Genomic DNA, 15,173 nt, shown 5'->3' with positions numbered 1-15,173 from the left:
AAGCCAGGTTTTTCTTTATCCTCTTTCACCTTTCTCAAAGGTTCTTAGTTCCTCACTTTCTGCCACTAGTGTGGTATCCTGCATATCTGAGGTTGATAGTTCTCCAGCAGTCTTGAATTCAGCTTGGGATTCTTCCAGCCCCACATTTCACATGATGTACTCTGCATATAAGTTAAATAATCAACGTGACAATATACAATCTTGACATACTCATTTCCCAAATTGGAGTCTGTCCTTTTTCTATGTAAAGTTCTAACTTTTACTTCTTTTCCTGCATACAGGTTTCTCAGGAGACAGGTAAAATGGTCTGGTATTCCCAGCTCTTTAAGATTTCCTTTTTTTATTTTTTTGTGATCCACACAGTCAAAGGCTTTAGCATAGTCAATGAAGCAAAAGTAGATTTTTTTATTTTTTAAATTCTCTTGCTTTTTCTATGATCCAGCAGATGTTGGCAATTTGATCTCTGGTTCCTCTGACTTTTCTAAATCCAGCTTGTATATACATCTTCAAGTTTTTAGTTCATGAACTGTTGAAACCTCACTTGAAGACTTTGAGCATTATCTTGAGTGAAATCGTATGGTAGTTAGAACATTCTTTCACATTCTTTACAATCCTTGGAATTGGAATGAAAAAATTGACCTTTTCCAGTCGTATGGCCACTTCTGAGAATTCTAAATTTGCTGGCATATTGAGTGCAGCACTTTCAGAGCATCAATTTTTAGAATTTGAAATATCTCAGGTGGAATTACATCACCTCCACTTGCTTTGTTCAGAATGATGCTTCCTAAGACCCACTTGACTTCACATTGCAGGATGTCTGGCTCTTGAAGAGTGACCACACCATCATGGTTATCTGGGTCTTTGGTGATGGAATTCCAACTGAGTTATTTAAAATCCTGAGCTTTTAAGACCTTTCCTGCATAGTTCTTCTGTATATTTTTGCTACCTCTTCTTAATCTCTTATGCTTCGGTTAGGTCCCTGCTGTTTCTGTCCTTTTTGCGCTCATATTTGCCTTAAATATCCCCTTGTACTCTCCAATTTTCTTGAAGAGATCTTTAGTCTTTCCTTTTCTATTTTTTTTTCCTCTATTTTTTGCATTGTTCAGTTCAGTTCAGTTCATTTCAGTCACTCAGTCGTGTCTGACTCTTTGTGACTCCATGAACTGCAGCACACCAGGCCTCCCTGTCCATCACCAACTCCTGGAGCCCACGCAAACCCATGTCCATTGAGTTGGTGATGTGATCCAACCATCTCATCCTCTACCGTCCCCTTCTCCTCCTGCCCTCAACCTTCCCCAGCATCAGGGTCTTTTCAAATGAGTCAGCTCTTCACATCAGGGGGCCAAAGTGTGGAGTTTCAGCTTCAACATCTGTCCTTCCAGTGAACACCCAGGACTGATCTCCTTTAGGATGGACTGGTTGGATCTCCTTGCAGTCCAAGGGACTCTCAAGAGTCTTCTCCAACACCACAGTTCAAAAGCATCAATTCTTTGGCACTCAGCTTTTTTTACAGTCCAACTCTCACATCCATACATGACCACTGAAAAAACCATAGCCTTGACTAGATGGACCTTTGTTGGCAAAAATATGTTGTTTTGGTTGGTCATAATCTTCCTTCCAAGGAGTAAGCATCTTTTAATTTCATGGCTGCAATTACCATCTGCAGTGATTTTGGAGCCCAGCAATATATAGTCAGTCATGGTTTCCACTATTTCCCCATCTATCTGCCATGAAGTGATGGGACCTAATGCCATGATCTTAGTTTTCTGAATGTTGAGCTTTTAGCCAACTTTTTCACTCTCCTCTTTCACTTTCAGCAAGAGACTCTTTAGTTCTTCTTCACTTTCTGCCATAAGGATGGTGTTATCTGCATATCTGAGGTTATTGATGTTTCTCCCAACAATCTTGATTCCAGCTTGTGCTTCCTCCAGTCCGGTTTTTGTCATGATGTACTCTGCATATAAGTTAAATAAGCAGGGTGACAATATACAGCCTTGACATACTCCTTTTCCTATTTGGAACCAGTCTGTTTTTCCATGTCCAGTTCTAACTGTTGCTTCCTGACCTGCATACAGGTTTCTCAAGAGGCAGGTCAGGTGGTCTGGTATGCCCATCTCTTAAAGCTTTCTTATCTCTCCTTGCTATTTTCTAGATCTCTGCATTTGATTGAGTATACCTTTCCCTTTCTCCTTTGTCTTTCACTTCTCTTCTTTTCTCAACTATTTGTAAGACCTCCTCAGATAACCACTTTGTCTTGCACTTCTTTTTCTTAGGCATGATTTTGGTCACCACCTCTGAATTGTCATGTGTATACATACATACATACATATATATAAGCATACACAGATAGAATTACTTTGTTGTATATTTGAAATGAGCACAATATTGCAAATCAACTATATGTCAACAACAAGCAATATTAAATCAGCCACCACTTATTGCAAACAAAAAATTGTGAAAGTTGTTTTAATATCATCATATTAGTTAGGATTTTTCCAGTGGGCTGAAGCAAATAATTGGATTTTATTCTGGAATCCTGGAAATAGTTGATGAAGGGAATGGTTCACATGACCACACTGGAATCTATGGTTGAAATAGGTCTCTGTGACCAGTCAGCTCTCTTGTGTTTAGTATACCTACAAATGTCTTTACTGTCTCTTGCCCTTACTTGCACTGGTATAATTGGCTCCCAGTTTTTATCCCTCTCATATGAACTATTCATATGAACCTTTCTATAAATTGGTTACTATATTAAATCTCATTGTAATATGTAGCCTCTAGCTTTCCACCATCCAATGCTCGATGCTTGCCTGCCTTTCCAACCTTATTTTCAATACCCCAATGTCATAACATTGACTTAGATCACTGATCTTGTATTCCTAAGGTGTGCAGAAATGATTGCATCATTCTGTTCTGTATTGCCGCTTTTTAAGCAAAGATCTTCACATTGTATTGCTCATGGTGATATAACTATTTGCGATTCTTCCATGTTTGAAGTTTCTTTGACCACACTTTCCCAATTATCTTGATTTTTGAAGTAGCAGCCTTCCTGCTGCTCTAGTGAGGTATCATTGTTGAATATCAGATTTGCAATCCTGATAAGATGTGTGAAAAATCCCAATTCAAGTGTTATTTTAACATCCTATTTCTTTCCTTTGCAGAAAATTGTGATCCACATAATATATGGCATTTGTGATGACAAATTAATTTTTACTGAGTATAGCTAGGAAGGAGTTTTTGCATTGGGACTATTTCCATCAAGTTAACATCCTTTGTACTGATGCTTATTGCAGTATTTTTTCTCCTTGACTGATCTTTCAACTGACTTTAGATACTTTCCTTGGTTCTGCAAAAGCCTTTATCAGTTTCATTGGTCCCAGTTGTTTATTTTTGCTTTTTTTTCTAAAAATTTCACTTTCATGAGATTCCTAAGAGGAATCCTTGCAGTGCATTTTATGAGTCGGAAAGCAGTTCATTATTATCTATTTTTTTTCACTTCAAGGATGTTTTTATGTTGTTGGATCTTTTCCCTTTATAGAATCTTAATCCATGAGTATTATATCTGGTATGGAAGATTAGAGGATGGATGATTCTAGCTGATCTTTGACAGGTGGTCTGCCTAATAGTAGTTCTCATTTCTGTAAAGAGGATCTGAATTGTTGGTGGAAAAAACCTACAAAATGGTCTGGCACAGTTTTTACACTGAGCTATTATTTTTGTCAATTATATGTATGTAATCTTCTTTCTGTTCATGAAATGCTACTCACTTATACACAGCAAAAGACAACCCAAAATGCCAGTGAATCCTGAGCCAAACCTCCTGAGGAAAGCCCACAATCTCTGGGTAATTTGTACTCCTCTCTTTCACAGGCAGGTATGGTTTCTTTCTCTGGCTATAGATTCTGTATCCAGCATTATTTCTGGTATCTTACAGTAACCTCACAAATATTTCATCTTGTCTGCTACCATCTATGACCCACTTAACTTGTACACTGGAAACTATTTAATTGGCTCACTGCAGTTTATGTATCCTGCTTCTCAAATAGTGCATCACCTACCATCATAAACCTTTCATATAGAATAGTGGTTTACTTATTATTACACTCTCAGTTTTCTAATATGTTTGCCTCTGGTGAGTTTTGAACCACCAACCAAATGCTCAGTTTCTTCCTGGACCTAATTCTCAACCTTATGTTTCTTCAATACTTCCTCAAAGTCATACACATTGACTTAAGATCACTGAATCTTGTATTCCTAAGTTGGCAGAAAATATCATTCATCTTTCTGTCCTGTTATTGCCTTCTTTGTGAAGGCAATTTATGTTTAGTTTCACATTGGGTATTGCTCATGGTATATAGACATTAAGACTGATTCTTCCATGTCTCTGAAGTTTCTTTGGACCACTGAATTTCCCAAAATATACTGATTTTTCAGATCAGTAAGGATAGCTCTTTCTCTGTTGCTCTCAGTGGAGGATTCTTGTTGAAATAATCAGATTGCAAATGCCAGATTAGAGTGTGAAAAACCAAAATTCAAGTGAGTAAATTTGAAACTCCTAATTTACTTTATGCATCATTTCATGAATTGGTCAGAATCCCACCAATAAAATATAAAGGAGCTTCAGGATGTCATACAAAATTGAAGCCTTTTATAACAGAAGAAAGCTAGGTAAGGAAGTTTTTCAGGCAGAGTGGACTATTTCCATCAAGGTCAACATCCTTTTGGTGAATGGTGCTCTATCAGGCAGATGATTTGATTAACTCTTACCAGATACCTCCAGACTGACTGGTTAAGATTACATTCCTTGGAGAGATTCAAACTGCAACTAGATTAGCACTAATTATCAGTTTGTTGACATTGGCTTAGCCAAGTGAATATATTTGGGATCTGTTGCCTTTTTTTTTTTAATTTTCCCCACTTTCATGAGACTCTCAGCCTAACTTAGAGAGGTAATCAAAATTTAAGACAGTGACATTTTTAGTGACTGCTCTGTAGATCATGCAGTTTCAATTTATTTTATTTATTTTTTTTTTCACATTCACAGGTCAGGATGGTTCTTGTATGTGTATGTGTGTGTATGCATTTCCCTGGTGGCTCAGGCGGTAAAGAATCTGCCTGCAATGCAGGAGACCTGCATTCAATATCTGGGTTTGGAAGATCCCCTGGAGAGGGCATGGCAATCCACTCCAGGATTCTTGCCTGGAGAATCCTCATGGACAGAGGAGTCTGGCAGGTTACAGTCCTTGGGGTCACACAGAGTTGGACATGACTGAGTGACTAAGCACATGTGTGTTGTTTGGGAGTTTTGTTTGCTTGTTTGTTTCTGCTAAATATCTATGGTATTCTCAGGTCACAACTTTAGGCTCATGATTTTTAGCCAGTTTTCTTTGTTTCTTTTTTGACATTCCATTCTTAGGGGTATCATTTGCTTGGCAGTGAGCAGCTGTAAAAATACATTTCAAACTCTTGAGAGAAAGCAAAACACCATGGGGTCTACTGAAACTATTATAAGTTAAAAAAAAAAAAAAAGTCAATACCTGAATTGTAGTTTGGAGTTAAGAATGGAGTTATTCAGTTTTCCTGGCTCACCCCCATGTATACATGAGGTATTCATGACATTAATTTTTTTTTTTTCTTATTTTCCTGCTAAACAGACCTGTGTTACAGGGGACATCTTAGTCAAGAACCTAGAAGAGCAGAGAAAGATATTTTTTCTTGCCTACACTACTTACTGATACTTTAAGATACAAGGTTCCCATCTTACTTTTTAGCTAACTAAGTCCAGAGATATAGTTTTTTCCCCTAGTCCATGATGTGTCAGGGTCAGCAATAGATTCATATCTCCTAATTTCCTCTATTATTCATAACCTGAAAGGATGAGGAGGCTGTAATGGACATCCCCACTCTACTCCCTATTTCCTTAGATTATTTTCAATGATAACTGACAAAAAAAAAAAAAAAAAGAGAGAGACAACCATCATTTTCCTGGTTCACCTAATGCCATTCCCTTTCTATTCATTCAAACTCCCTTTCTTAGTACATTGTACATGTAGGACAAAAGTAGCTAAAAATGTTGTATGTGTGCTTGCTTAGGTTCTCACACTCAGGATGTTTGCTTGCTTTAATACTACATTGATGCTATTGAAAAAGTATACCACAGGATTAAAGAAACTGCTACCTGAACAGAAGTACTTGAGTGTGTCTTACAAAGCAGCAGATAAGGGTATAGACTGTTAAATAATCCTCTTTTCATAATCTGCCTTTAATAAACTTTCTTAGGTTGTTCATCTGTCAGTCAGTTGAGTCGCTCAGTCCTGTCTGACTCTTTGCGACACCATGTACTACAGCATGCTAGATTTCCCTGTCCATCACCAATTCCCCGAGCTTGCTCAAACTCATGTCCATCGTGATGCCATCCAACCATCTAATCCTCTGTTGTCTCCTTCTCCTCCTGCCTTTAACCTTTCCCAGGATCAGGGTCTTTTCCAATAAGTCAGTTCTTCGCACCCTGTGGCCAAATTATTGGAGTTTCAGCTTCAGCATCAGCCCTTCCAATGAATATTCAGGACTGATTTCCTTTCAGAAAGACTGGTTAGATATTTTTGAAGTCCAAGGGACTCTCAAGAGTCTTCTCCAACACCACAGTTCAAAAGCATTAATTCTTCAGCACTCAGCTTTCTTTATAGTCAAACTCTCACATGATTACTGGGAAAACCATAGCTTTGACTAGACGGACCTTTGTTGGGAAAGTAATGTATCTGCTTTTTAATATGCTGTCTAGGTTTGTCATAGTTTTTCTTCCAAGGAGCGATTGTCTTTTAGTTTCATGGCTGCACTCACCATCTGTAGTGATTTTGGAGCCAAAAACTTAAGTCTGTCACTGTTTCCATTGTTTCCCCATCTATTTGCCATGAAGTGATGTGACTGGATGCCATGATCTTAGTTTTCTGAATGTTGAGTTTTACGCCAACTTTTTCACTCTGCTCGTTCACTCTCATCAAGAGGCTATTTAGTTCCTCTTCACTTTCTACGATAAGGGTGGTGTCATCTGCATATCTGAAGTAACAGATATTTCTCCTGGCAATCTTGATTCCAGCTTGTACTTCATCCAGCCTGGCATTTTGCATGATGTACTCTGTATAAAAGTTAAATAAGCAGGGTGACAATATACAGCCTTAATATACTCCTTTCACAATTTGGAACCAGTCTGTTTTTCTATGTCTGGTTCTAACTTTTGATTCTTGATCTGCATATAGATTTTTTCAGGAGGCAAACAAGGTGGTCTGGTATTCCAATCTCTTTAAAATTTTTCCACAGCAGTTATGATCCACACAATCAAAGGCATTAGAGTAGTCAATAAAGAAGAAGTAGATTTTTTTTTCTGAAACTTTCTTGATTTTTCAATGATCTAATGGATGTTGGCAATTTGATCTCCGGTTCCTCTGTCTTTTCTCCATCCAGCTTGAACATCTGGAAGTTCACAGTTCATGTACAGTTGAAGCCTGGCTTGGAAAACTTTGAGCATTACTTTGCCAATGTGTGAGATGAGTGCAATCGTGTGGTAGTTTGAACTTTCTTTGGCATTACCTTTCTTTGGGATTGGAATGAAAATTGACCTTTTCCAGTCCTGTGGCCACTGCTGAGTTTTACAAGGAGTGCAGCGCTTTCATAGCATCATCTTTTAGGATTTGAAATAGCTCAACTGGAATTCCATCATCTCCACTCGCTTTGCTCATAGTGACACTTCTTTTTTTTTTTTAAATTTACTTATTTTAATTGACAGCTAATTACTCTACAATATTGTAGTGGTTCCTGCCATACATTGACATGAATCAGCCGTGGGTGTACATGTGTTCCCCATCCTGAACCCCCTTCCTACTTCCCTCCCTATCCCATCCCTCAGGGTCATCCCAGTGCACCAGCCCTGAGCATCCTGTCTCATGCGTAGAACCTGGACCGGTGGTTTGTTTCACATATGATAATATACATGTTCCAATGCTATTCTCTCAAAACATCCCACACTCGCCTTCTCCCATAGAGTCCAAAAGACTGTTCTTTACATCTGCGTCTCTTTTGCTGTCTCTCATATAAGGTCATCGTTACCATCTTTCTAAATTCCACATATATATTCATTAGTATACTGTATTGATATTTTTCTTTCTGACTTACTTAACTCTGTATAATAAGCTCCAGTTTCATCCACCTCATTAGAACTGATTCAAATGCACTCTTTATAATGGCTGGGTAATATTCCATTGTGCATAAGACCCAGTTGGCTTTGCATTCCAGGATGTCTGACCCCAGGTGAGTGACCAGACCATAGTGGTTATCTGGGTCATGAAGGTCTTTTTTGTATAGTTTCGTGTATTCTTGCCACCTCTTCTTAATATCTTGTTAAGGTTAAGGACCTTAACTTTCTGTTAGGTCCATATGTTTCTGTCCTTTCTGGTGCCCATCTTTGCATGAAATGTTCCCTTGGTATCTCTAATACTCTTGAAGAGATCTTTCGTCTTTCCCATTCTATTGCTTTCCTATATTTCTTTGCATTGATCACTGAGGAAGGCTTTCTTATCTCTCTATGCTATTCTTTGTAACTTTGCATTCAAATGGGTATATCTTTCCTTTTCTCCTTTGCCTTTAGCTTCTCTTTTTTCTCAGTTATTTATAAGGCATCCTTAGACAACCATTTTGCCTTTTTGCATTTCTTTTTCTTGGAGATGATCTTGATCACTGCCTCCTGTACAATGTCATGAACTTTTGTCTATAGTTCTTCAGGCACTCTGTTTATCAGATCTAATCCCTTGTATCTATTTGTCACTTCCATTGTATAATCATAAGGGATTTGATTTAGGTCATACCTGAGTAGTCTAGTGGTTTTCCCTACTTTCTTCAATTTAAGGTTGAACTTTGCAATAAGCAGTTCATGATCTAGGCCACAGTCAGCTCCCAGTCTTGTTTTTGCTACTGTATAGGACTTCTCCATCTTTGGCTGGAAAGAATATAATCAATCTGATTTTTGGTAATGGCCATCTGGTGATGTCCATGTGTAGAGTCTTCTCTTTTGTTGTTGGAAGAGGGTTTGCTATGATCACTGCATTAGGTTGTTCGTTCTTTTCTTTGATTACATACACTTCATGCTTCACAGAGTCAATGTACTATATCACCAGATTTCATAATCACCCTTATAGAAAATGCTTCAGTCCATTTCAAGCCACTCAACTTATTAGGACCAGTGAAACCAAAATTGGGTCTGCTCGTGTATTCTGTGAAGAACTTGAGACATCAGAGGATCAAAAAACTCCACACATAGAATTTGCTAAATACCTTTATTTTTGACTAAGTATCCATAAAGAAGCATGCAACTGAGATATACCTGCTCAGAACATCAATAACATGCATTTTTCTTAGCTCCAGTCCTCTTTCCCCATGTCTAAAACCATATCTAGCCCTTTGGCTCTGGAGAGGTTGATCTGAAAATTGTTCTCCACTTTCTCTCTCTTGGCTACCTGTGGATGAACTCTTTCTATTCTCTAAACCTCTGTGTCTCAACAGTTGGTTTTTGGAGAGTCATGCAAATGATCCTATATCAATAACATTTTTAAATTCTTAATATTTTATCTTGAGGATGATGGTGAATAAAAGAGCTGTATGAGGGTGGCCGAATTTTTATGTAGTTTTGATCCAGCAGCAGAATTTGTATATGTGGGCTCAGGAAGCAAGCATATGAAGTCACTAGCCTCATCTCCCCATGTTACATATTCCTCTCTGTTCAGGGTACCACAAGATCCCAAGAAAGTGACTGGGTTGGGATAAGGGCCAGGGTTCAATGTGCTGACAATGGCAGCTGCAGATGCAAAAGCAATGGTGGAAACTGTCACTACCTAGAGAGAAAGCAATTTTGCCTGGAAGGAGCAGCAATCAATGGTGAGGATGAAAACAAATCAATGTTCCAATCCAGACTCAATTCCGTGTCATCAACAAAATTATTAACTATCTCACTTGAGTTCCAAGACAAGAAATAGTAGGGAGTTTGGGCAATAACTTTTTCAGTGAATTATTACAAAATAAGTGTGCAGGCATATTCATTGCAATAAAGCATATCAGGGAATATTTAGCATTCAATAAAGACTCCAAAACTATAACTTTAAAACCTGCTGAAACACTATAAAGAAAATATTTGTAAGTATAGAAGTAGAAATAATAATTAAAGATTATATTAAGATTTAAAATTAATTTGAAAGACAAATTACAAGCAACTTGAGGGGAATCCTTAAGATACCAGATTAAATATATATTTAAAATAAAAAATTAAAACAATTTAAAAATCAAAATTATTTTTATATAGAAAAATAAATGTGTTTGAAACTGATTAGGAAAAATATACCATGAAGTAAAAAGGGTAAGGCTTGAAATTATACATATACATATATATGTGTATGTATAACAAGATACTTCCATGCATATATATATATATATATTTATATTTACAAGATAATATTGTCTAGATATGAGTAAGTTTCTTCTCCTCTAGATTAATTTTAGTCCTTGGGTTTAATGATTGAAACAGTGATAAAACTATTTTAAATTACTGTCCACTGACGTGTATACACATACACACACACAAGACCTAGGTACTTATACATAAAGATGTGGCTACATTTTCACAGGACAGATTCTCTTAGTTAATCTTCTCAGGGCTCCCATCACCTCCTTGTTTCTCAGGCTATAGATAATAGGGTTGAGCACTGGGGTGAGGATGGTGTAGAAAACAGCCAGAATCTTGTCCTCTGTTGGAGTTCGAAGGGATCTTGGACGTAGATAAGTGTAGGCAAAGGGCATATAGTAAAAAGTTACCACAGTAAGATGGGTGCTACAGGTTGAATAAGCTTTCTTCCTCCCTTCAGCTGACTGCATGTGATAAACAGCAAAGAGAACACGACCATAGGAACAGGCAATACCAGTGAAAGGCAACAGAAGGAAGAAGATGACACTTACAAACACTGTGTACTCATAGATCCAGGTGTCAATGCAGGCCAGAGTCAACATGGCTGGGACATCACAGAAGAAATGATTGATGGCCCTAGATTTGCAATAAGGAATCTGGAAGGCGTATATGGTGTGGGCGCAGGAGTTGATAGAGCCTGTCATCCATGATCCTATTATCATCAACAAACACACTCTTCTGCTGATTCTGATGGAATAGTGAAGAGGAGAGCAAATGGCTACGTAACGATCATAAGCCATAGATGTCAACAACAATGCTTCTGTACCTGCTAAAGTCATGAAGAAGAAGCTCTGCATTCCACATCCAATGAAGGAGATAGACTTATTCCCAAGCAGAAAATTGCAGGCCATTTTAGGGACAATGGTGGAGATGTAATTTAGGTCAATGAAGGACAGCTGACTAAGTAGGAAATACATTGGTGTGTGGAGATGGGTGTCCAGAAAGATGAGAAGGATCATACAGAGGTTGCCAAACAGAGCTATTAGGAAAATGAGAACAATAAGAATAAAAAGAAACATGCCAAATCTTGAAGGGGGGAACAACCCCAATAAGATGAAATCAGTTGATGTTTGATTATAAGTTTCCATGGGTTATTCATATTATTTTTCCTAAAGGCAGACACAAAAGCAAGTGAGTTAAATATAAAATGATAAGCTATTTTTGTTACATTTTAAATGTTACAGCTCTTAAAAGATGGACTGATGTTACAAATTTTACAAAAAAGAAATCTTCCTTTTGAGCCACTGATTAAAATTTGAAAATGAAACATTTTTAATCTGTTTCCAAGAAATCTTCAAAATTATTTAAAAAACATTTTTTTACTATATCACTAGGAAAAGTATGTTTTACAGACCTACACAAGCTAAATTAATATCAAAATTTGATGTCATATTAAAGATATATGCATAGGATATTAGTATAAATGCATACACTGTAGAATTCTGAGTAACTATTTAAGGGAATTAAGAAATTTGTCATACTTAAATCAAAAACATTAGTTGATTCCTGCATAGCACTAAGTCACTTCAGCTGTGTCCAACTCTTTGCAACTCCATGGAAAAGCCTGCCATGCTTTTCTGTCTTTGGGATTCTCCAGACAAGAATACTGGAGTGGGTAGCCATGCCCTCCTCCAGGGAATCTTCCCAACTCAGGGATCGAACCCATGTCTCTAACATCTCCTATATTGGCAGGAAGTTTCTTTATCACTAATGCCATGTGAGAAGTCATTAGTTGGTTCATCTGTTGTGAAGTCTAGAATGAATGCATGTCATGTAACGTGTAAGCATATTCAGTCTCTTCTGCCTCCTCTGAAGAGAGGAGTTTCTGAATGCCACGGTTAATGTAAACCCTATGTCTGAATATGTATCATACTCCTTGTAGCTTTCAAGAATCACTCAAGCTCTGCCAAACAGCTTGTGTTTTATATCTTTCTATATCTCTAATTCTTGTGTGTTAGAGAAACACTGATGATATTTTATCTTATTCATTTAATTTTTACTTTTTTTCCTGTATTTTAAATTCTTTCCAACTGTAGATTATTGTGCAAATGTAAGCACTTTTATTTAAAATATCTCTCTGCTAATTCCCAATCATTCTGATGATAGAAAATACATATGTTGTAAATTAAAAGAGAACAAGTGAGCATAAAACACAATAAGAGATGAAATATTTTAGATCACCTGAAAGAAAAAATTTGGACAGAGAAATAATAATCAATTAAATGGAAAGAAGAATAAGGAATCTTTTCTTGGAGGTCAGAAGGAGAATTCTCTAGAGACATTGTAAGTATGCCAGGTAATAAAGTCTCTGTCAAATTAAAAAATAATAATTGATAAAAGATTTAGTGAAAGTTTCATAAACAAAATGATTATATATATAGTCAAAATAAAAGAAAAAAACAGCAAAAGAACATAAGAAGATTGTGCTTTGGAAAGGATAGGAGGCTAAAAGAATTAGTAGAAGGAAAGCAATGCATACTTACTGCTATTCCTAGGAATGCATATAATAAAATAATGAGGGAGTTAATTGAACCATAAAAAAAAACTATTCTTTTCAGAATTTATATATTTCGGCAAACATATTCAAACAATGTAAACATATCACTTAAAACTAAATGAGAAATGTTTTATTAAAAGTGTTTCCTTGAGAATTTGAAATGTCTTTTAAAATATTTTTGGAAAATTCACATTTTTGCCTGTGAATACATGGTTCCAAAAGAGTCTTGTCAGAGAAAATGCCAATAATGAGAACTATTTGTATAGAAATGCTAGATACAGTAGCCTTAGGTTTCACAATAATTTATATTTTTATATTTTAGCTGTATATACTCCATAACAATTGCCAATTGCTGTCAACTTTGCCACCTCAGACACAAAATGTAATATAACTATGTTGAAAGGATTGGGAAAGAAAAAAATGTTGGAGGTGGTTGTACAAGTAGTGTGTAAGTCTCCATTCATAGTGTCCACAGGTAAGAGTCAAGAGATGGTATTTGATTTAAACACTAGAAAATTAGCATGTTGGTGAAAAATACATGGATCAATAAAGGAAAGGATTAAAATAATATAAAATATTTGCCTTGAGGATAAGGAGGGGTGAGTTAAGAAACTGCTGTTTTTTCTGTAGGCTATTGAGATCATATTCTTGCTTTACTTGAATGAAATATTTAAGTGACACAAAGCTTATGGCATAATTAAAAGCTGAACTCACAATTGACATGATATTCAATGGTGAAAGAGAAAGCTTTTGCTTCAAGAGGTAAAAAGGCAAAATTGTATACTTTGACACTTTCATTTTGCATAGTACTGGAAGTATTGTAATCTTAGTTCATAGGTGACACAATCTTATATTTGTAAAATTGTAAAGAGTCTACAAAAAATCTGTTATAACTAATAAATGCAGAAAAATTTCAGGATATAAAATAAGCTGCATTTCTATACTGTACTAATATATAACTACTTGGAAGGAAAGTTATGACCAACCTAGATAGCATATTAAAAAGCAGAGACATTACTTTGCCAAAAAAGGTTCCTCTGGTCAAGGCTATGGTTTTTCCAGGGGTCATGTATGGATGTGAGAGTTGGACTGTGAAGAAAGCCGAGTGCTGAAGAATTGATGTTTTTGAACTGTGGTGTTGGAGAAGACTCTTGAGAGTCCCTTGGACTGCAAGGAGATCCAACCAGTCCATCCTGAAGGAGATAAGTCCTAGGTGTTCATTGGAAGGACTGATGCTGAAGCTGAAACTCCAGTACTTTGGCCACCTCATGCGAAGAGTTGACTCATTGGAAAAGACCCTGATGCTGGGAGGGATTGGGGGCAGGAGGAGAAGGGGACGACAGAGGATGAGGTGGCTGGATGGCATCACCGACTCGATGGGCATGAGCTTGAGTAAGCTCTGGGAGTTGGTGATGGACAGGGAGGCCTGGCGTGCTGATTCACGGGGTAGCAAAGAGTCGGACACGACTGAGCGACTGAACTGAACTGAACTGAACTGAAGGAATAGTTAAGAAAACAGTTACATTTACAACTTCATGATAAAGAACAAAATGCCTGGGAATAAACCTAACAAAGGAAGCAAAACATGTGTTCACTAAAATTTACCAAACATTGCTGAAAGAAGTTTCAAAGACAAATAAATGGAGAAGCATGTTGTGTTTATGGCTTGGAAAACTGAATATTGTTAAGATGGTAATACTACTATAAGCAAGCTAAAAGTGCAATGAAATGTCCATCATAATCCAAATGAATTTTTTTTGGTAGAAATACAAAAATACATCCTAAAATTCTTATGAAATCTCAAGGTACTTAAGAAAGTGGAAAAAAATCTTTTTTTTCCCAATTACTTTTATTAGTTGGAGGCTAATTACAATCTTATAAAATATTTGAAGAACATAATCTTTCTGACTTAAAACTTACTATAAAGCTATGGTAATAAAAACAGTAAAATATTGGCATAAAGACAGATATAAATTAACAAAATAAAATGAGATACCAGAAAAGTTTTTAATCTTCAAATACGTGATCAAATGAATTTGACGAGGGTCTCTCAGTCATTCCATGGGAATATCATTCCACCAAATACTCTTGGTAAAACTGGGTACTCATATGCAGTTAATAAAATTGGGGGCCACTGTTTTACATCGTACATAAGAATTAACTGAATCAAAA

General features: G+C 36.7%; 1 protein-coding gene across 1 annotated transcript; it reads right to left on the bottom strand.

Annotated features, from left to right (window-relative positions):
• Nucleotides 1-10,653: 10,653 nt before the first annotated feature.
• Nucleotides 10,654-11,640, bottom strand: LOC110148821 (olfactory receptor 2L5-like). The gene has a single exon (XM_020911030.2). It carries the CDS (start codon nt 11,590-11,592, stop codon nt 10,654-10,656), a length of 939 nt encoding a protein of 312 aa, XP_020766689.2. The 5' UTR covers nt 11,593-11,640.
• Between the last annotated feature and the right edge of the window lie 3,533 nt (nt 11,641-15,173).

The sequence above is a fragment of the Odocoileus virginianus genome, chromosome 3, assembly GCF_023699985.2.
Source record: "Odocoileus virginianus isolate 20LAN1187 ecotype Illinois chromosome 3, Ovbor_1.2, whole genome shotgun sequence".
Classification (NCBI taxonomy): Eukaryota; Metazoa; Chordata; class Mammalia; order Artiodactyla; family Cervidae; genus Odocoileus; species Odocoileus virginianus.
Note: the sequence above shows the minus strand (reverse complement) of the source record. Positions and strands in the feature narration are given on the sequence as shown.